Source organism: Coregonus lavaretus, assembly GCF_964263955.1.
Source record: "Coregonus lavaretus genome assembly, chromosome: 14".
Taxonomy (NCBI): domain Eukaryota; kingdom Metazoa; phylum Chordata; class Actinopteri; order Salmoniformes; family Salmonidae; genus Coregonus; species Coregonus lavaretus.
The window spans coordinates 19,427,176-19,449,065 of NC_140001.1; the positions used below are offsets into that span (position 1 = coordinate 19,427,176).

The 21,890-nt window shown below is 43.4% G+C and overlaps 1 protein-coding gene across 1 annotated transcript in view; it reads right to left on the bottom strand.

The window, feature by feature from the left end:
* Nucleotides 1-13,432: 13,432 nt before the first annotated feature.
* Nucleotides 13,433-21,890, bottom strand: part of LOC311141600 (nuclear receptor subfamily 6 group A member 1-A-like) — a 125,802-nt gene continuing 117,344 nt past the window's right edge. Inside the window, exons 7-11 of the mRNA XM_084176976.1 lie at nucleotides 20,705-20,938; nucleotides 20,193-20,447; nucleotides 18,708-18,829; nucleotides 18,390-18,542; nucleotides 13,433-18,260 (exon numbers count right to left, since the gene is read on the bottom strand). Coding sequence (XP_084033102.1) covers nucleotides 18,121-18,260; nucleotides 18,390-18,542; nucleotides 18,708-18,829; nucleotides 20,193-20,447; nucleotides 20,705-20,938 — 904 coding nt within the window. The 3' untranslated portion in view covers nucleotides 13,433-18,120. The remainder of the gene's footprint in view (nucleotides 18,261-18,389; nucleotides 18,543-18,707; nucleotides 18,830-20,192; nucleotides 20,448-20,704; nucleotides 20,939-21,890) is intronic.

Consider the following 21,890-nt stretch of genomic DNA (forward strand, 5'->3'; position numbering starts at 1 on the left):
AAGAGATAGCAAACAAGTAATGCTGCTCAGCTGATTGGTTGACATATTATAAATTGAGACATTTTGTGAATAAACTTAACAAAAAGAAGAAGAAATTATATTACCAAACCAATATAAATGACATAAAACACAATGGAAAAATACTTTGGAGTACCTTCAATAATATCATGGGCAGAAAACCGAATTCACCTCCATCGTTCATTGAAGTTGATCGGTCATTTATAACAAAACCTTTCGATATTGCCAATCATTTCAATTACTATTTTACTAGTAAAGTGGAAAAACTCAGAAGTTAAATGAACATTGAAGAGTGAAACATCATATTTTTGTACAAAATATCTAATAATAAAAGAGAAGGATTGCTGTTTTGAATTTGGTCAATTTAGTGTGAGAGAGGTGGAAAAACGATTGTTAACCATGAATAATGATAAGCCACCGGGTATAGATAACCTTGATGGGAAACTATTGAGAATGTCAGCAGAATGTATTGTCATCCCTATTGGCCATGTCTTTAACCAACCAAAGCCTAAATGACTGTGTGTGTCCACAGGTGTGGAAGGAAGCTACATCTGTTTCTGGTTTGGGTACTGTGAAGAAACCCATAGTGGTGTGTCTGGTGGGGAATGTATGTCTGTTTGAAGTGTATGCAAATAGATTATATAATTGGTTAGGCATTTTCAACACACAAATGTTTCTCAAACAGACTAGAAGAGATGTAATCAATTTCCCCCTCAACCCTCAACCATGAAAGACTATCATGCATATTGTTGATGTTAGTTCTGTGTGTGCAGTTAAGGGCAAGGCGTGCTGCTTTGCGAACAAGAGAACAAGTTAACTACTGACTTTCAGCATGCATATCGAGAAGGGCACTCAACTTGTCCTGCACTGACTCATATGACTGATGAGTGGTTAAAATAAATGGATAATAATATGATAGTTGGAGCTGTATTGTTAGATTTCAGTGCAGCCTTTGATCATAAATTGTTGTAGAAAAACTCACTTGCAATGGCTTTACATCACCTGCCATCACATGGTGGGAGAGTTCCAGACGGCATCCCTAGCCGCATCCTCAGAGCATGCACAGACCAGCTGGCTGGAGTGTTTACGGACATATTCAATCTCTATCCCAGTCTGCTGTCCCCACTTGCTTGAAGATGTCCACCATTGTTCCTGTACCCAAGAAAGCAAAGATAACTGAACTAAATAACTATCGCCCCATAGCACTCACTTCTGTCATCATGAAGTGCTTTGAGAGGCTAGTTAAGGATCCTATCACCTCCACCTTACCTGACATCCTAGACCCACTTCAAATTGCATACCGCCCCAATAGATTCACAGATGATGCACTCGCCATCGCACTGCACACTGCCAAAGCCCATCTGGACAAAAGGAATACCTACAGTATGTAAGAATGCTGTTCATTGACTACAGCTCAGCCTTCAACACCGTAGTACCCTTCAAGCTCATCATTAAGCTCGGGCCCTGGGTCTGAACTCCGCCCTGTACAACTGGGTCCTGGACTTCCTGACGGGCCGCCCCCAGGTGGTGAAGGCAGGAAACAACACCTCCACTACGCTGATCCTCAACACAGGGGCCCCACAAGGGTGCGTGCTTAGCCCCTTCCTGTACTCCCTGTTCACCCATGGCTGCGTGGCCACGCATGCCTCCAACTCAATCATCAAGTGTGCAGACGACACAACAGTAGTAGGCTTGATTACCAACAATGACGAGACAGCCTAAATGGAGGAGGTGAGGGTTCTGGTGGAGGGAAAATAACCTCTCCCTCAATGTCAAAAAAAATGGAAGGAGCTGATCGTGGACTTCAGGAGACAGCAGAGGGAGCACGCCCCCATCCACATTGACAGGGCCGCAGTGGAGAAGGTGAAAAGCTTCAAGTTCCTTGGCGTACACATCACTGACAATCTGAAATGGTCCACCAACACAGACAGTGTGGTGAACAACGCGCAACCTCAGGAGACTGAAGAAATTCCTAATACCCTCACAAACTTTTACAGATGCACCATTGAGAGAATCCTGTCGGGCTGTATCACCGCCTGGTATGGCAACTGCACCACCCACAACCGCAGGGCTCTCCAGAGGGTGATGCGGTCTGCCCAACACATCACTGGGGGCACACTGCCTGCCCTCCAGGACATCTACAGCACCCGATGTCACAGGAAGGCCAAAAAGATAATCAACCACCGGAGCCATGTCCTGTTCACCCCGCTATCATCCAGAAGGCGAGGTCAGTACAGGTGCATCAAAGCTGGGGCCGAGATACTGAAAACAGCTTCTATCTCAAGGCCATCAGACTGTTAAGTAGCCATCACTATCACTATATATATATATATATATATATACAATTGAAGTCGGAAGTTTACATACACCTTAGCCAAATACATTTAAACTCAGTTTGTCACAATTCCTGACATTTAATCCTAGTAAAAATTCCCTGTCTTAGGTCAGTTAGGATCACCACTTTATTTTAAGAATGTGAAATGTCAGAATAATAGTATAGAGAATTATTTATTTAAACTTTTATTTCTTTCATTACATTCCCAGTAGGTCAGAAGTGTACATACACTCAATTAGTATTTGGTAGCATTGCCTTTAAATTGTTTAACTTGGATCAAACATTTCGGGTAGCCTTCCACAAGCTTCCCACAATAAGTTGGGTGAATTTTGGCCCATTCCTCCTGACAGAGCTGGTGTAACTGAATCAGGTTTGTAGGCCTCCTTGCTCGCACATGCTTTTTCAGTTCTGCCCACACATTTTCTGTAGGATTGAGGTCAGGGCTTTGTGATGGCCACTCCAATACCTTGACTTTGTTGTCCTTAAGCCATTTTGCCAGAACTTTGGAAATATACTTGGGGTCATTGTCCATTTGGAAGACCCATTTGCGACCAATCTTTAACTTCCTGACTGATGTCTTGAGATGTTGCTTCAATATATCCACATAATTGTCCTTCCTCATGATGCCATCTATTTTTTGAAGTGCACCAGTCCCTCCTGCAGCAAAGCACCCCCACAGCATGATGCTGCCACCCCCGTGCTTCACGGTTGGGATGGTGTTCTTCGGCTTGCAAGCCACCCCCCTTTTCCTCCAAACATAACGATGGTCATTATGGCCAAACAATTCTATTTCTGTTTCATCAGACCAAAGGACATTTCTCCAAAAAGTATGATCTTTTCTTTTTTTTTTTTTTTTTTTTGTAATTTAGCAGACGCTCTTATCCAGAGCGACTTACAGTTAGTGAATACATATTTTTTTTATACTGGCCCCCCGTGGGAATCGAACCCACAACCCTGGCGTTGCAAATGCCATGCTCTATCAACTGAGCTACATCCCTGCCGGCCATCTTTGTCCCCATGTGCAGTTGCAAACCGTAGTCTGGCTTTTTTATGGCGGTTTTGGAGCAGTGGCTTCTTCCTTGCTGAGCGGCCTTTCAGGTTATGTCGATATAGGACTCATTTTATTGTGGATATAGATACTTTTGTACCTGTTTCCTCCAGCATCTTCACAAGGTATTTTGCTGTTGTTCTGGGATTAATTTGCACTTTTTGCACCAAAGTACGTTCATCTCTAGGAGACAGAACGGGTCTCCTTCCTGAACGGTATGACGGCTGCGTGGTCCCATGGTGTTTATACTATTGTACTATTGTTTGTACAGATGAACGTGGTACCTTCAGGCGTTTGGAAATTGCTCCCAAGGATGAACCAGACTTGTGGAGGTCTACAATTGTTTTTCTGAGGTCTTGTCTGATTTCTTTTGATTATTCTCATGATGTCAAGCAAAGAGGGCCCGAGTTTGAAGGTAGGCCTTGAAATACATCCACAGGTACACCTCCAATTGACTCAAATGATGTCAATTAGCCTATCAGAAGCTTCTAAAGCCATGACATCATTTTCTGGAATTTTCCAAGCTGTTTAAAGGCACAGTCAACTTAGTGTATGTAAACTTCTGATTCACTGGAATTGTGATACAGTGAATTATAAGTGAAATAATCTGTCTGTAAACAATTGTTGGAAAAATTACTTGTGTCATGCACAAAGTAGATGTCCTAACCGACTTGCCAAAACTATAGTTTGTTAACAAGAAATGTGCGGAGTGGTTGAAAAACGAGTTTTAATGACTCCAACCTAAGTGTATGTAAACTTCCGACTTCAACTGTATATATATTTATACTCCGGACACCGACATTGCACGTCCTAATATTTATTCCATTCTTTTACTTTTAGATTTGTTTGTATTGTTGTGAATTGTTATATATTACTGTGCTGTTGGAGCTAGGAACACAAGCATTTCGCTACACCCGCAATAACATCTGCTAAATATGTGAATGTGACCAATAAAATTAGATTTGATATGAGTTGTTTATCCAATATAATCGAGAGAGTGTTCTTCAATGGAAGATTCTCTAACATCATATATGTACAGTGCGGTGTCCCTCAGGGCAGTTGCCTTGGGCCGTTACTCTTCTCTATTTTTACTGATGATTTGCTTCTGGTCATATATGAAGCTAGAATGAGTATGTGTGCCGATGATTCCACACTCTACATGTCAGCACCCAAAGCCAGTGAGCTCACTGAAATTCTAAATAAGGAGTTACAGTCAGTATCAGAATGGGTGATTAATAATAAACTTGTCACATCTAAAACTAAAAGCATTTTATTTGGTTCAAAACATTCTCTAAGACCTAAACCTCAACTGGAGTTGTGTGACGACTGAGCAAGTTGAGAAAGCTAAATTCCTAGGTATAACATTGGAGGGTAAATTATCATAGTCAAGTCATACTGACAAAATTGTTGTGAAGATGCGGAGGGGTATGTTTGTTATAGGTGTGAACTTTTAAGGGATCCTTAACGTTCACAAATATCAAGAGGCTCGAAGTAGAGCAGCAGCTCAAATTTGACTGATGAGGGGAGCAGGGAGGGGAACAGCGATAGCAACCAATTCGACTTGTGCTATTAGACTCAATTAGTGTTAGTTATGTATCATGTCATCTCATTACATAGTACCTGTTACCTTGACTCCATCAAACCGAGAGAAGCTAGTTGAGGTAGCTAGCTAGCCAACTAGCTAGCTAACGTTAGCTAGGCTAATTGAGACTAAATAACTTGAACTGTGCGCTTTCTCTCCTTCTGAATCCTACAGTAAATAACAACAACTCCATTCAGATTATTAAGTAGTAGCCTACCTGTTGGTTCTTGATGTTGTAGCCTGTCCTTCTCATTTAACTTTTAGTTCTATCATTTTAATTCCATCTTCAATTGATTAGCCTACATATCTCCTAATAACTAGCCACACGGAGGCTCTAGCTCTATGACTGTAGCTTAGTGCCGGTTTGATGACTTGTGATTGGACAACAACAACAAGCTACACGCGCCACTCTCGTGAAAAGCAAGAGGGCCAGCAAAATAAATGACACAATTTTCTCTCTCCAAGGGAAGTGTGATGTAGACCATCCATCTGCATTGTGAATTCACGTGGAATTCTAATAATTTTTTGTTATCTGTCTATGAATTTGACAGAGGTTACATTTCTCGAGCCCGATCCCTCAGCCTTTTACCAAAACAGTGTTTCAACTGCAGAATGCCCCTTTAACAACCAGAAGAAAATTATGGAGATGAAAGGATCTTCCAGCCTTGATTGTACAGGCCTATCAGTGTCCACTTGGCTTTATTGGTCTGTGTCCTTTCTGCCACGCTCCTGAATCGTGCCTTCTCCAGGTGTGGTCCTCTCCCCCTCTCTCTCTCGTCTCCCCCCTCTCCACCCCTCTCATTTTGTTCCCCTTGACCCTGGAGCACTCCAGACCCGCTGCCTGCTGATAACAGTCCCACCATTCCTCACCCTCCGCCAACTGACACACTTCCAGAAGGATTTAACCTTGTTCCCTCACATTTCTCTAATGCCTCTGCCATTTCCTACAGTCCATGCCCCATGGTCCTGAAATGATCTCTCTCTCTCGCTCTCTCTCTCTCTCTCTCTCTCTCTCTCTCTCTCTCTCTCTCTCTCGCTCTCTCTCTCTCTCTCTCTCTCGCTCTCTCTCTCTCTCGCTCTCTCTCTCTCTCTCTCTCTCTCTCTCTCTCTCTCTCTCTCTCTCTCTCTCTCTCTCTCTCTAATCTATGTCTTTATCCACAAATAATTTTTTTTACCTCACTTTCTCCACCCACCTCTCTCTCTCTTCGCTTGTATCTCTCACATTTTGACATGTCTCCAAGTGTGAGATAAATGAGCCTAACCTAAAGCACAGGCAGGTGTAATGGGGGTGGTTAAATTAAACACCAACACCACCACTGATACCATCAAATTCATATTACGGTAAAATAATACATCGTCAAGGCATTGAGCTAACAAAATTAACAAATGATAATGCAGTTGCAGAAGGAATAAGTGTGTGGCAAAACAAGTAAAGGTGTGTCATTTGCCCAAGGTTGTCTTTACATCTCAATCAAAGCAGTAACCCTCCCCCTAAGTCTGTGGTACCGAGCTCTTCTATATCAGCTCTAACTCTGTGTTTATCAAACCTCTGGGTGTTATCAAAGAGAGAGGATATTCGACTTTTAATTCTGATAAGAGAACATGTCTCAGAGGGTGGCATTTCTAAAGGGCAGCTTCCGCTACGGTGGGCCAAGCAAAACCTAATTCTGCCAGGGCCTGAAATTAACCCCCCACTCTCTAATTAACATATCTCTCCCCTCTCCTGAATGTTACTATATTATAACTCAGGAGCTGCACAACAAAAATCTAAAACTATATTTGGTTCTGAATATTTTGGTCTTGACATTGTTGATGATTTTGTGGATTTTATAGTGTCATCATAATGCATTGAATTGTGTTTACTGCATTTGTCATGGTATGACCCATTTCTCTATTGTGAGTGGTAGATGCAAATGGTAGTATTGATGAAAGATGTTATTATGTTAGGTATACACTTAATCTCCCCCTCTAAGGGCCTCATTACACTACACTACTTACACGACACATACTAGTCCCAGGAAAGATACTTGTGTAGTATAAAGAGGCAGATCTGTGGTCCTCTGTAGCTCAGCTGGTAGAGCACGGCGCTTGTAACGCCAGGGTAGTGGGTTCGATCCCCTACACAAAAAAATTTATGCACGCATGACTGTAAGTCGCTTTGGATAAAAGTGTCTGCTAAATGGCATATTATCTAGATTAAAATCTCTCTTCAAGAGATGTCTCCCACACTACCTCTGGGTTTTTAGGGTGGATTTACATTAGTAAAATATGTTTAGTAAGATCTATAACCCTCTTCAGATTTGCTACTTTTCTGTTTACACTATCCTTACTTTAGCCTTGGATGTGGTGTGGCCTTTAATCCACATTCCTGCTTCGTGTGTGTGCGCCTTTTAGCCTACCGTAAATACCCTAGTATTTAGACAAACAAAATAAGGATAGCAATTCAAACTATGCAAGAGCTTCTCATCTAAACCATATTGCACATGGAACGATTCACAAATGTGTGGATATTTTAAAAGCCTTTAATTTTCAATTTGGCTAACAGAGCAAAAATGTTGTCTACTGGTATTAAGATCATTAAGGTAATTCTTGCAGGGACGTGGTGTGGGAGACCATTGTCTCTACACTATACCACTAAGAGGGGGTTATGTGGTGTAGATGTCTCCCACATTACCTCCGGAGGTAGAATCTAGATCTGTCTCTTTACACTATAAAAGTATCTTTCCTTGGACTCGTATGAGTCGTCGAAGTAGTGCAGTGTAAAGAGGCCCATAGTGTGGGGGACATCGACACCACATACCTACCTCTGAGTGGTATAGTGTAAAGACAATGGCTCTCCCACACCACATATCCCTGCAAGAATTACATTACATTACATTTTAGTCATTTAGCAGACGCTCTTATCCAGAGCGACTTACAGTTAGTGAGTGCATACATTATTTTCGAACCCACAACCCTGGCGTTGCAAACGTCATGCTCTACCAACTGAGCTACATCCCTGCCGGCCATTCCCTCCCCTACCCTGGACGACGCTGGGCCAATTGTGCGCCGCCCCATGGGTCTCCCGGTCGCGACCGGCTACGACAGAGCCTGGATACGAACCAGGATCTCTAGTGGCACAGCTAGCACTGCGATGCAGTGCCTTAGACCACTGCGCCACTCGGGACAGGGCTGACCTTAATACCAGTAGACAAAATGTTTGCTCTTCCACATGTGCCTGCAATAATTACTTAATTACCTTAACCTGTAGACAGCATTTTTGCTCTGTTAGCCAAATTGAAAATTAAAGGGTAGGAAGCAAGAGTTGGTCAATGCCTTAGTAACTTAGTTGTGGTCATGATCTGGTCACCTATAACTACAATCTGTCACGCTCGTCTAAGGAGGAGGACCAATGCGCAGCGTTGAAGGTGAACATATTTCTATTTATTAGGGTATGATCACACGATCAAAATAACAGACGAAAACGTGATGTCTCTGGTTACATAAACAAACCAAATAAGAACAAGAAACCACAAACACAAAGTGAAAGACAGACAGTTAAATATGGCTCCCAATCAGAGACAACCAGCTGACACTCGTTGCCTCTGATTGGGAGTCACTCAGGCCAACATAGAAATACAAACATAGAATTACACACCCTGGCTCAACATAACAGTGTCCCCAGAGCCAGGGCGTGACAGTACCCCCCCCCTAAAGGCGCGGACTCCGACCGCGCCAACTAAATACCACAGGGGAGGGACCGGGTGGGCACTCCGCCTTGGCGGCGGATGGATCAGGCTCCGGGCCTGATCCCCACTCCCTCTCCAACCCCCCAAAGTACCCCTGGTCCGGTCTGGCCCCGCTGGCCGGAGCTGGACTGCACACTGATGGAGCGGATTGCTCTAGCTCCGGCGTAACGCATCTGACCGGTGCCGGACCAGGCACCAGTGGAACAGGCACGGGCCGTGCCGGACCGACGACGCACACCACTGGCTTGGTGTGGGGAACAGGCACGGGCCGTGCTGGACTGACGACGCACACCACAGGCTTGGTGTGGGGAGCAGGAGCGGGCCGGACAGGGCTGACGAAACGCACCACTGACTTGGTGCGGAGAGCAGGAACGGGCCGAGCCGGGCTGACGAAACGCACCACAGACTTGGTGCGGGGAGCAGGAATGGGCCGGACTGGGCTGGCGACGCGCACCACCGACTTGGTGCGGAGAGCAGGAACGGGCCGGACAGGGCTGACGAAACGCACCACAGACTTGGTGCGGGGAGCAGGAATGGGCCGGACTGGGCTGGCGAAACGCACCACAGACTTGGTGCGGGGAGCAGGAATGGGCCGAGCCGGGCTGACGAAGCGCACCACTGACTTGGTGCGGGGAGCAGGAACGGACCGAGCCGGGCTGACGAAACGCACCACAGACTTGGTGCGGGGAGCAGGAATGGGCCGGACTGGGCTGGCGACGCGCACCACTGACTTGGTGCGGGGAGCAGGAACAGACCGGACCGTACTGGGGACACACACCACTGGCCCTACACCGGGATCTGGAACGGGCCGGACCGGACTGGTAACACACGCCAGTACCTCTCGCCGTGCCTCTACATCCTCCATCCCCTCTTCGACCAGTGGCCCCCGTAACCTGGCGGCCTCATCTGGCAACCCGCTGGGCCGCTCTATCGCGGCCTCCTATTTGTCCGACGTCGTGAGCCCCCCCCCTAAAAAATTTCTGGGAGTCTCTCTTCCCCGTGGGCCAGGCCTCGATAATTCTCACCCAACTCTCGCTCTTCTGCTTCCAATCTCCGCCATTCAGCTCCTCATTCGGCTTGACCCAGTCGAAGCTCTTCCTCCACTGTTGCCAAGTCCACCCACTCTGCTCCTCACTAGGCTGCTTGGTCCAGTTCTGGTGGTTTCTTCTGTCACGCTCGTCTAAGGAGGAGGACCAATGCGCAGCGTTGAAGGTGAACATATTTCTATTTATTAGGGTATGATCACACGATCAAAATAACAGACGAAAACGTGATGTCTCTGGTTACATAAACAAACCAAATAAGAACAAGAAACCACAAACACAAAGTGAAAGACAGACAGTTAAATATGGCTCCCAATCAGAGACAACCAGCTGACACTCGTTGCCTCTGATTGGGAGTCACTCAGGCCAACATAGAAATACAAACATAGAATTACACACCCTGGCTCAACATAACAGTGTCCCCAGAGCCAGGGCGTGACACAAACATAGTTTTGTTTAGGGGTTTTTACATATTTATTAACTTATTTCCGGATATCTTCTAAACTACCCACAATGCTCTATTTCTCAACGTCATATGGAGAATCTACTATGTGTTAACTAGCTCGAGCTGGCTAACGTTAGCCACTAGTCATGCAGACCGAGTGTTGGCAGTGGTGTGCTACAATCCACCAATTACGAGGAGGTGTGATGTAAACAACCAATCAGATTCTCCACACATCAGGGCTCCGTGAAGTAGGCTACCAGCGTTTTTCAACCTTAGCACGCTACAGTAGCTGACTGACTGTGCTGTTGTGATCATTTCCATCTGCCTGGAGCTTCCCTCCGAAGCGCCTCTCTCCTTGGCTTTTCTTTGGTAGCTAACTCAGCCGTCAATCCTGTCAGGGGAGAGAAGAGAGGTTGCTGTTAGAACAGCCTGTCAAAAGCCCCTCATCTCACCTTGCAAGCAGTAGCTCCATTGGCAAATAAGTCTGGCAGCACAACCGACTGGCAAACATACTGCAAATTGAAAACTCATGTGACTAAACTGAATAAAAAGAAGAAGAAACTATACTATGAAACTAAGATAAATGATATAAAGAATGATAGTAAAAAGCTTTGGAGCACCTTAAATGAAAATTGGGGCAAAAAGGCATACTCAGCTCCACCATTCATTGAATTAGATGACTCATTCATCACAAAACCCATTGATATCCAACTACTTCAATGATTTTTTCATTGGCAAGATTAGCAAACTTAGGCATGACATGCCAGCAACAAACGTTGACACTACACATCTAAGGATATCTGATCAAATTATGAAAGACAATCATCGTAATTTTGAATTCCGTAAAGTGAGTGTGGAAGAGGTGAAAAAATGATTGCTGTCTATCAACAATGACAAGCCACCAGGGTCTGACAACTTGGATAGAAAATGACTGAAGATAATAGTGGACGATATTGCCCCTCCTATTTGCCATATCTTCAATTTAAGCCTACTAGAAAGTGTGTGCGCTCAGACCTAGAGGGAAGCAGAAGTCATTCTGCTACCTAAGAATAGTAAAGCCCCCTTTACTGGCTCAAATAGCCGACCAATCAGCCTGTTACCAACCCTTAGTGAACCTTTGGAAAAAATTGTGTTTGACCAGATACAAATCTATTTTAAAGTAAACAAATTGACAACAGACTGTCAGCACGCTTATAGGGAAGGACATTCAACAAGCACAGCACTTACACAAATGACTGATGATTGGCTGAGAGAAATTGATTATGGGCTGTTTTGTTAGACTTCAGTGTGACTTTTGACATTATCGATCATAGTATGCTGCTGGAAAAACATATGTGGTATGGCTTTACACCCCCTGCTATATTGTGGATAACAATACCTGTCTAACAGAACACAGATGGTGTCCTTTAATGGAGGCCTCTCCAATATAATCCAGGTAGAATCAGGAATTCCCCAGTGCAGCTGTCTAGGCCCCTTGCTTTTTTCAATCTTTACCACTGGCATGCCACTGGCTTTTAGTCTATGTATGCAGATGACTCAACACTATACACATCAGCTACTACAGCAACTGAAATGACTGCAACACTTAACAAAGAGCTGCAGATAGTTTCAGAATGGGTGGCAATTAATAAGTTAGTCCTAAATATTTCAGAAACTAAAAGCACTGTATTTGGGACAAATCATTCACTAAACCCTAAACCTCAACTAAACCTTGTAATGAATAATGTGGAAATTGAGCATGTTGAGGTGACTAAACTGCTTGGAGTAACCCTGGATTGTAAACTGTCATGGTCAAAACATATTGACACAACAGTAGCTAAGATGGGGAGAAGTCTGTCCATAATAAAGCACTGCTCTGCATTCTTAACAGCACTATCAACAAGGCAAGTCCTACAGGCCCTAGTTTTGTCGCACCTGGACTACTGTTCAGTCGTGTGGTCAGGTGCCACAAAGAGACATGTCACCAGAAGTCTCTTCACAGTCCCCAAGTCCAGAACAGACTATGGGAGGCGCACAGTACTACATAGAGCCATGACTTCATGGAACTCTATTCCACATTAAGTAACTCATGCAAGCAGTAAAACAGATAAAAATGCATCTTATGGAACAGCGGGGACTGTGAAGAGACACAAACACAGGCACAGACACATGTATACACACAATAACATACGCACTATACACACATGTACACATGGAGTTTGTGTTGTAGATATGTGGTAGTAGAGTAGTGGCCTGAGGGCACACACTTAATGAGTTGTGAACTCTGTTGTGAATGTATTGTAATGTTGTTACAATTGTAGAGCTGCCTTAATTTTGCTGGACCCCCCAGAAAGAGTAGCTGCTGCCAAGGCAGCACCTAATGGGGATCCATAATCCATAATACAAACGCAAACTATCGATCAACATCGTAAACTGGACCATGTTACTGCCGATCATGTGTGTTTCTCCTCTCTCCTCCTCTTCCCTGACTATAGTAAGGACAACTTATACCTATTATAGTAGATATGAATTGCTTAACATTTGAATATGCATTGCATTGTTCCCTATAGCTTTAGCATTTAGGTTCTACTAAAGGTACAGTATACTGTGGCCCTGTCCCTACACTTTAGCTACAACCTAAATGTAGATTATCGTAATTCATGTTGTCTAGATACAAATCTTTCTCTCTCTGATTTGACATGCAGGAACAGTTTGTTTTTGTGTGTGTGAATAATAGGCTTTTTCAGTCGCAAAACAGGATGGATGTTGGGGTATGGATCAGGGACACACAGATTAGGCCCATCCAAAATCTGCTGACTGGCTTCAAATGCCAGAGAGTGTGTGTCACTAAAACCCTACACTATTAGAAAAAAAAGTTCCAAAAGGGTTATTCAGCTGTCACCATAGGAGAACCCTCTGGTTTCAGGTAGAACTCGTTTGTGTTCCATGAAGAACCCTCTGTGTAAATGGTTCTACATGGCACTCAAAAGGGTTCAACCTGGAACCAAAATAGTTATACCTGGAACCAAAAAGGGTTCTCCTATGGGGACAGCCGAATAACCCTTTTAGGTTGTAGATAGCACCTTTTTTTCTAAGAGTGTAGATGTACATGTATTGATAAGATTAGTACCATCAGACAGAATTATCAAATAGCAACTGTTATCTTTTATATCAAGTAAGCATCAAACACATAAGTGAAGCATATCTTGACAATGTTCACTATCAGTTAAATAATGCTTGACATGACAACAATGTCACAGTTGCATAACGTTCACATTTATTTGGTTTCAAATCCTAACACATTCTAAACATGCATTTAACACGTATGGATCACATTCATCACAGGTAGTAACACGAGCAGAGGAGAAAGGTTTTTCAAAAGATTTAAGAAACAAAAAACATGGCAGATAAAAATGTCATGTATTTCATCTGCATATCTAGTGGCATCTTCACATTCAATGGAAATACATTAAAACGTTGTCCCCAGAGATATGCTATGATTATATCTGCTCTTCTAGTTGCCTTGGACATTCCCCATTGTGGGGTCGCTGATGAGTAGCCTCCGTGAATGAATTGTTATAACACTGAATAAGCTCGTTATAACACTGTTATAACACAAAGCTCATTCATCAGTTATTGTTGAGAGGAGTGAGGAAAAACATGTAAACAACAGTAAATGGCAGTTTGGCCAGTTACATTCTAATTGATAATCACTCACAAGCAGCATTATAAATATCAAACATGATACTGATCATTTCACTCTTTACACTTCACAAGTAGATTGTTTGGTACATCATAACACCTATATCAATATAGTAAAGGAACACAATATATTGATTGGAATACAGTACTTAGTAATATGACAGTGTACAAAGAAAACTGATTCAAGTTGAGAATCCAGTCGAAATTCTTTGGTATGGTAATCATGACAAGGTGGTAGATAAGGTCAGTTTTCATTGATCAGTGAGGTATGATGTTGTAAATTACATAATCGATCATGCTGTTGGAAAATACATGATTGATCACAGAAAACCAGTGGTCAGAGTAAATGTAAAGTGGCAAGGTGGTCAAACTAACTCCCACCCACTAAGGCCAAGGCTACAGCTTGTCCTGAGGTAGCACGGAATAGCGTATGAGGCAACATTTACATGCACAATAAGTAACAGTGAGAGGTAACTGGATAAAATAAGAGACACAAAATAAAGAACATTGGTGCAATAACCACGTTTCCATTCAAATTCTTTACGCGAGTAAAGTCATACGGTATAACAAAAAAATCACGACAGCTGTGATGGAAACAGGACATTTCGGTACAATTGTATAAATGCCGACAGATAATTTGTTAGTTCGACATGGTGGGATCTTTTCGTGTCAGTAATATTCATTATGCAAGAAATGGAGGTGGAAACGCCTTTATGCGCAAATATTGATATAATAACCATCATATCGAAGTAAACTTTGAGTCACACGATGATATGATGTATGGTCCTCACACTACGACTCGGGAAAGCATGCAGTTTATTAGCCTACAGATTAAATAACATGATGAACTTCACAGGGTAGTGAATGTTAAAGGTGATGAGCATGATGCTCCTTTCCAATAAATATTGAGGGTCTTATTCTGGTGACATGATGAGCGATGCTTCACTGCCGTTTGACAAATACCATAATAATCTCATCATGTAGACTAGCCTACCCACACAGCCTTCCTACACTGTATGTACGAGCTGTTGGCTTGAGCGCACATGCCAAGGCCAGAGTATGAACATCTGCTATTTAACGCAACAGTATTTGTGACAAAACTATCCGTACTGTTGAAAATGCGATGGAAACACATTGAACATTAGATTTTCATTTGGTACATGAAAACTTAAGCGAAAAATTACATTTTCTTTGCACTACTGTAACAAGTCTGTTTGGTGGAAACACCACTGGTGGGAAAATGTGCATATTGTCTTCATGCAGATTTTTTAATATTTGCATGAAAATCTGTTGCCAATTGGATGGAAACCGAGCTATTGAAACCCATGAATATGATTTTAAAAAGCATTACCTGTGTTAAAGTAAGATACGTGATGACACAAAAAAGAGGTAGTTTCAGTATAGAAATTGCAAATGACATATCCATTATCGGTGAAAACACATTCTAGAAAAAAAGAGTAATAATAATGAGATTGTAATACATGTATTTCAAAACATGAAAGTGGCAAACAGAGGTGGTTGTAAGGTAGCAATGTGATGTTAGATTTTAAAAGCCACTGCAAGTAAGAATCTGTCACTAAGGGTCTCTATATTCACGTATGATAGCCAAAGTGACACTGTAGGGGGGAAGCAGCACTGGGCTAGGGTCTCACACACATGTCCCCTAAGAAGTTCTGATCCCTGAGTTTAGGCGTGCCATGTGTACTGAGTCCCCCAGACCAGTGGCTGGCTGCTCCCCACCATTACTGGAACACCTCAATGTTCTCTGCTTTGTTTACTGATGGTAAACTCAAAGAAAAGTAGGAAGCCACAGTGTGTGACTCCCTTCTAATATCTGAGGTGAAACCTTATCACTTCTGTCCCAAAGGACACTGGGGAATACAGTAAAGTCTTTGCATATGGAAAGATCATGCATAAATATGGATATATATTTACCGGTTTCACAGTTGCCTGCCATCGCTTAATTCACTGTCTGCAGATATCATTCTATTCATCAAATCAGTGTTTTTGGTAGTAGTAAAAGTTATCAATCCGTAAACACTTTAGAATTGTAATATCAATACCATAAACATTATATTCCTTTGGAACTGTGACATCAAGTTGATAGAATCACATCCAACATCCATCAGAAAGATTTCAAAATAAAACAAATGATAGGGGTCTTTTTCACTCCAAAACAAAAAAATACATGAAATGTATAAAAACAAAACATGGAAAGGTGGCTAATTGAAACTACTGAAACAAAGAACACTGCATTGGTGAAAGTATTCAAAGCGTGGTTGAGGGCATGAGATGGTAGTCCTAGTGATGGAGGCAGCGATAGTAAGCCCACCTGTTGGTTGAGGTTATCTTGGTTATGCTCAGAGTGAAAAAGGGACCTCTCTGGCCTTACTGATTTCTGTCCCGTCTCTGACCACCTTCAGCCAAACAAGCTAAACACTGAACTGGGAGCAACAGTTAAATCTGTTCTGCAAGTCTTAAAACATGCCCTTAAACCACATCCACTTTCATAAAACAGAAAAATTGTTGAAAAATAAAACACTTTCTAAAAGGACCTACAATGTCCAGAATCCTATAACTACGAATCCTAGAAGTACATCAGCATGGTGATCACTGAGTAACTCCTGAATGCAATACATAACACTCACTTTACCCTGTTTAAATACCGGTCCACAAGGACCTGAGAGAGAGGAGCATGCGGGGTGGGCACTTTGCCAAGGTCATGGTCAAAGAATGTCTCCTGCCTCACCACAGCATGCATAAAAGAGAGTCATTGCAAGGACTGCATTGCTCCAAAGTTTTAAACAATGGTTGTTATGAAACGGTTAACGGCTGGTTGAAATTATCGTCTCATACTTAAAAAATAAAGAACCTATTTCTCTGTATAGCTTTTTTAAACAATGTGTGCAAGCCAGAAGTAACCTCTAGTCTGTCAACCCAGACCAGATTAATAGACACGCCCCTAATGTCTCCAACTCTCCTGAGCATTCTAAACCCAACACTGTCTACAGACGTAGTAGTAAAAATGAACAAGCCAGCATTTCCTTGTAGCCTAACTGTGCGGATCGGATCACCAACCCAGTGAGCATGTGCAGATGCTCAGGTTTGGGCAAGGAAGTATCAGTGGAGGGCTGAAAGCCAAGATGGGTTGTATGTCTGGAGGAATAGATGGGTGCAACAGGAACTAGGAGAGAAGACAGTGGGGCCCTTGTCTGTGGTGTCTCAGCATTAGGGGTTAGGATGAGAACGAGCTACACTGTCTGTCTGTCTGTCTGGCCAGCAGAAGGTCTCCCCTTCAGCTCCGACACAGATTGATTCATTTCTTATCCTGGTCCTTCATTGATAAGAAATCATTACATTGAGCTATCGGCTTATCACCCTTCTATGGGTGATGCTTGAAAAAGCTTTGCATAACACTTTGGTCAAAAACATTAATCATTAAAGCTAATAAACTTCCCCTACCCCATGGAATTACATTTGCTCCGCAGTCTATGATTGTAGAAAATACCCGTATGCTTGTTTTCTAAGAAGATCCCACAATCCCACTAAATTTCACCTCATTGAAAGACTAGGAATGTTACATTGACCAGCCCATCCCTACACGATGTCTGTTTATGGATTATGTATGAAAGAGTGTACAAAAATACTACAAGAAGTGGGAAAATACACCAGTAGCAGTGGGAAATTCAGGACATTCATTTGTTGATTGCAGGGGTGAATGCTATTCTATCTTTGGTTCAAATTAATATGCAGAAATGCCTTTGGTCAATGTCATGGTAAAGGCCTACTTATCATCTATGATTCAGGAGTTTACAGCATTTACAGGGATTTGATTTAGACTGGGCAACCTCTTCATTTCAAAACAGCGAGAAAAAGGTACCTGAAAATAGCAACAACATCTTCCTGAGGTAGTCTCAAAACACTTGTCAACACATTTATACCCGCCCCCATTCCGAATAAAATACATCTTTAAAATCTAGTTCTAACAATGGCAACACCGACACGTTGAGCAATCGGATACACACTTGTAAACTCCAAAGACCAATGCATCTATGTGCATTTAGTTTGTACAGAAGCATGTGCACAGCGTAAATCAGCATACATTCAGCTCTGTCGTGTAATAAATATATAGAGAACAAAAGTTGCTTGTCACATTCACAGGAAGGAGGACCAGTCCCTTGCCCCACCCCCCAGGCAAGATCCTTGTAAAGGGACGGTCCTGAGGCCAGGGGGGCGGGACTCAGTTCCCGGGGCAGGTACCCATAGTAGTCAGACAGGGGGAACTTCCTGTCCTGTTGCTGATGAAGCTGGATTTGCAGGAGTGCAAGACTGCTTTGAACAAGAGGGGGAGCTGTTCCAGGGGAACGTTCACCAGCTTCCCTGGAAAGAAACACGTTTTACAGGGTGTGAGTACAGAACAATTATCCTATCGCCTACCTTGCTATGGACCTTTATATTAGCATGTCATAATACACCGCCTGCCATGCCAATCCCCATGCCCCAACTTACCTGCCATGAAACGGACCTCTGGCAGACACATCATGATCTCAGGGAAGCGTTTGGGCTGGTGAGGGTACTTGTACTCAGTGTAGTCCTGACACATGTACCAGTAACGCTTGTTCAGCTGCTCCAACTGGGAGACGTTAGTCAGACCGCGGATATCTGCACGACAGACAGGAACACATTGAGGAGAGGACCTTAGCTATATGTACAGTATGTGTGGCATTTTCATACTTTTTATTCAATAAAGCATCTGAGCAGCAGAGCAGTTTTTTAAGTCCTGTTGGAACAGTGCTGTGTCTGGCTGGCTGTGCATGTGTGTGTTACCTTGGTTCAAGAAGTTGATGGCTTTCATGCAGGCGTACTCCTCGTTGCTGACCTTCAACTGGTGGAACTTGCGGAACAGATAGATCAACCTCTCCATCACCTCCATGCTATCCTCACTGAACCTGGCGGGGACGCATACAAAAACATGGTGAGATTGTGAAATGTGACACACACAAAAACATAACACACACGAAACACACAAAATCAACAAGACTACCAGCTCTCATACACACTTGCATACGCTACAGAAGTGGAAGATTTCAAGGAAGAAAAAGTTAAAAGAGAGTAGAATCATGATAATGTGAGAGTTGATTCATGACCATAATAAGTAAATAAGGAAATTAAAGGGGGAGAAGTGGATTATGCCTGATCCACTACAAGTGATTAGGGCCATTCATCTCACTGACTAAACATTTCCTTTAGCTTTAAGCAGGGGCGCAACTTTGGTTTTAGAAGTGGGGGGGACATAATGTGTTATTATTTAATTTTTTATCCAGTCAGATAAACACTCCAAACAGCCTACCCGACTGCTCGGAGGCGTCCACATGGTCCTAAAGCACACCGTTGCCTCGTTTTGTATCACATTCCAATGATAAAACGGGGGGGGGGGGGACAAAAATGCAATTTTAGAATGTGGGGGGACATGTCTCCCTGTCCCCAGTGAAAGTTGCGCCCCTGGCTTTAAGGAGCAGGTACTAAAACATGTCAAACTGAATAACTGAACTCATCAATCTCCATGCCTTTCTCTACACTAAAGCTCCCCTTAGATCTGGGTCTCTTTAACTTATATCTTTAGTACATGTGCCTACACACCGTTTAGCACTTCCATAGTTAATCAGACACCTTCTCCTTGAATGGGCAAACTGCAGGCAAATGGGCTATTGCAACACAACCCAGCTGTAAATTCAATTGAAAATTAGGAGCAAGTGTACCATAAGGTCAGATAACTCTGGTTTGATTTACACACTACTAAGCCCCCACAGTATTATGGCCAATCTAAGACGGACCTGTATTTCATAATGGCCCAGACTGTGCTAGCCACAGTCCAGAGGAGTTTTCTGCTTCACAGGACAGTTCATTTGGCACACGTCCAATGCCAATATACCCGTATGTAATGGTAGAGACATCACAGCCTTTAGAGATAGTGAACTGACAGTGTGGAATGGTGGTCTCTATAGGAGGCTGTTGTTGCAGAAGGAAACACAACTCAACTTTTGACATGATCCCCTCTCTTTAGAGCCATATTCAGCCACCACACCTCCGAAGAATACTACAATAACATAAGCCTAGGTGAGCGAACAATATGGCATTGTAACCTCTGATGCATGAACGCCAATACAAAATAAGAGTAGGGTCTCTCAGCTAAATGGTCTCTTTCCATACATTGATAGCAGAATAAACCTATGAACACATGGCCGGCAGGTTGGTTAACCCTAGTATCAATGTTTAACCCTGACAGTGATCCCACTGCCTGGCAGTACTTACCCCTGCAGCTCCTCATCAGAGGGAGTGTACTTTGCGGTGACGTCGGCCAGGTCTCCAAAGATCTGTGCGCTGTAGATGGTAAGGCAGGACAGCAGGATCAGCTCCTGCCAGGTGGAGCTGAGTAAACAGGTGTAGTCCTCGATGGACAGCTCACAGAAGAATGGCAGCTTCTTGATCCACGAGATCTGACGGAACAGCAGCTCGTCGGCCAGACGACACAGCAGTGCAAACAACTCCACCTGAGTCACCTTGTACCTGACACACATAACAAGGAGACAGAGAGGCCTGGCTATGAATATCAACAGGATTCATAACAGCATGCTGTTCATATTATTGTATTAGGCCAGGAGCTTTGGCTGACCTGGTCACATGGTCAGAAAATTAATATTGTATAATGGAACACACGTTTCTAAAACACATTTCCGAATAGATGTCTGCTGAAATTGTTATGTGAAATACATGCCACAGTTTCATTGCTCAGCAGATATGTCAGGTTAAGCAGGCCTACTCACCCGTCCTCTATCAGCATGGGGGTGGCCAGTGGAGTCAGGTCCTCTGCAGCTACTAGCTGCAGCACCAGGGGGTGTGACTGGGGGTAGAGGCTGCAGGGCTGGGGGGCCAGCAGGCCTGACTGGGCAGCGTAGCTAAAGAGGTGAGGTAGCAGCTGGTAGGGGGTGTTCATGGGGGTGTTGATATACTGGTCCCTGACAGCAGCCGTGTAGCCGCCATTCATCTCTATAGAACGACTGGACAGAGAAAACACAATGGTCAGACACTTCACTCACAATACTCCTTCAAATAAATACTGTACTTACACTAAATGCCATCAATTATGCTCTGGTATCTCATACAGTGGGGAAAAAAAGTATTTAGTCAGCCACCAATTGTGCAAGTTCTCCCACTTAAAAAGATGAGAGAGGCCTGTAATTTTCATCATAGGTACACGTCAACTATGACAGACAAATTGAGAAAACAAATTCCAGAAAATCACATTGTAGGATTTTTAATGAATTTATTTGCAAATTATGGTGGAAAATAAGTATTTGGTCACCTACAAACAAGCAAGATTTCTGGCTCTCATAGACCTGTAACTTCTTCTTTAAGAGGCTCTTCTGTCCTCCACTTGTTACCTGTATTAATGGCACCTGTTTGAACTTGTTATCAGTATAAAAGACACCTGTCCACAACCTCAAACAGTCACACTCCAAACTCCACTATGGCCAAGACCAAAGAGCTGTCAAAGGACACCAGAAACAAAATTGTAGACCTGCACCAGGCTGGGAAGACTGAATCTGCAATAGGTAAGCAGCTTGGTTTGAAGAAATCAACTGTGGGAGCAAATATTAGGAAATGGAAGACATACAAGACCACTGATAATCTCCCTCGATCTGGGGCTCCACGCAAGATCTCACCCCGTGGGGTCAAAATGATCACAAGAACGGTGAGCAAAAATCCCAGAACCACACGGGGGGACCTAGTGAATGACCTGCAGAGAGCTGGGACCAAAGTAACAAAGCCTACCATCAGTAACACACTACGCCGCCAGGGACTCAAATCATGCAGTGCCAGACGTGTCCCCCTGCTTAAGCCAGTACATGTCCAGGCCCGTCTGAAGTTTGCTAGAGTGCATTTGGATGATCCAGAAGAGGATTGGGAGAATGTCATATGAAACCAAAATAGAACTTTTTGGTAAAAACT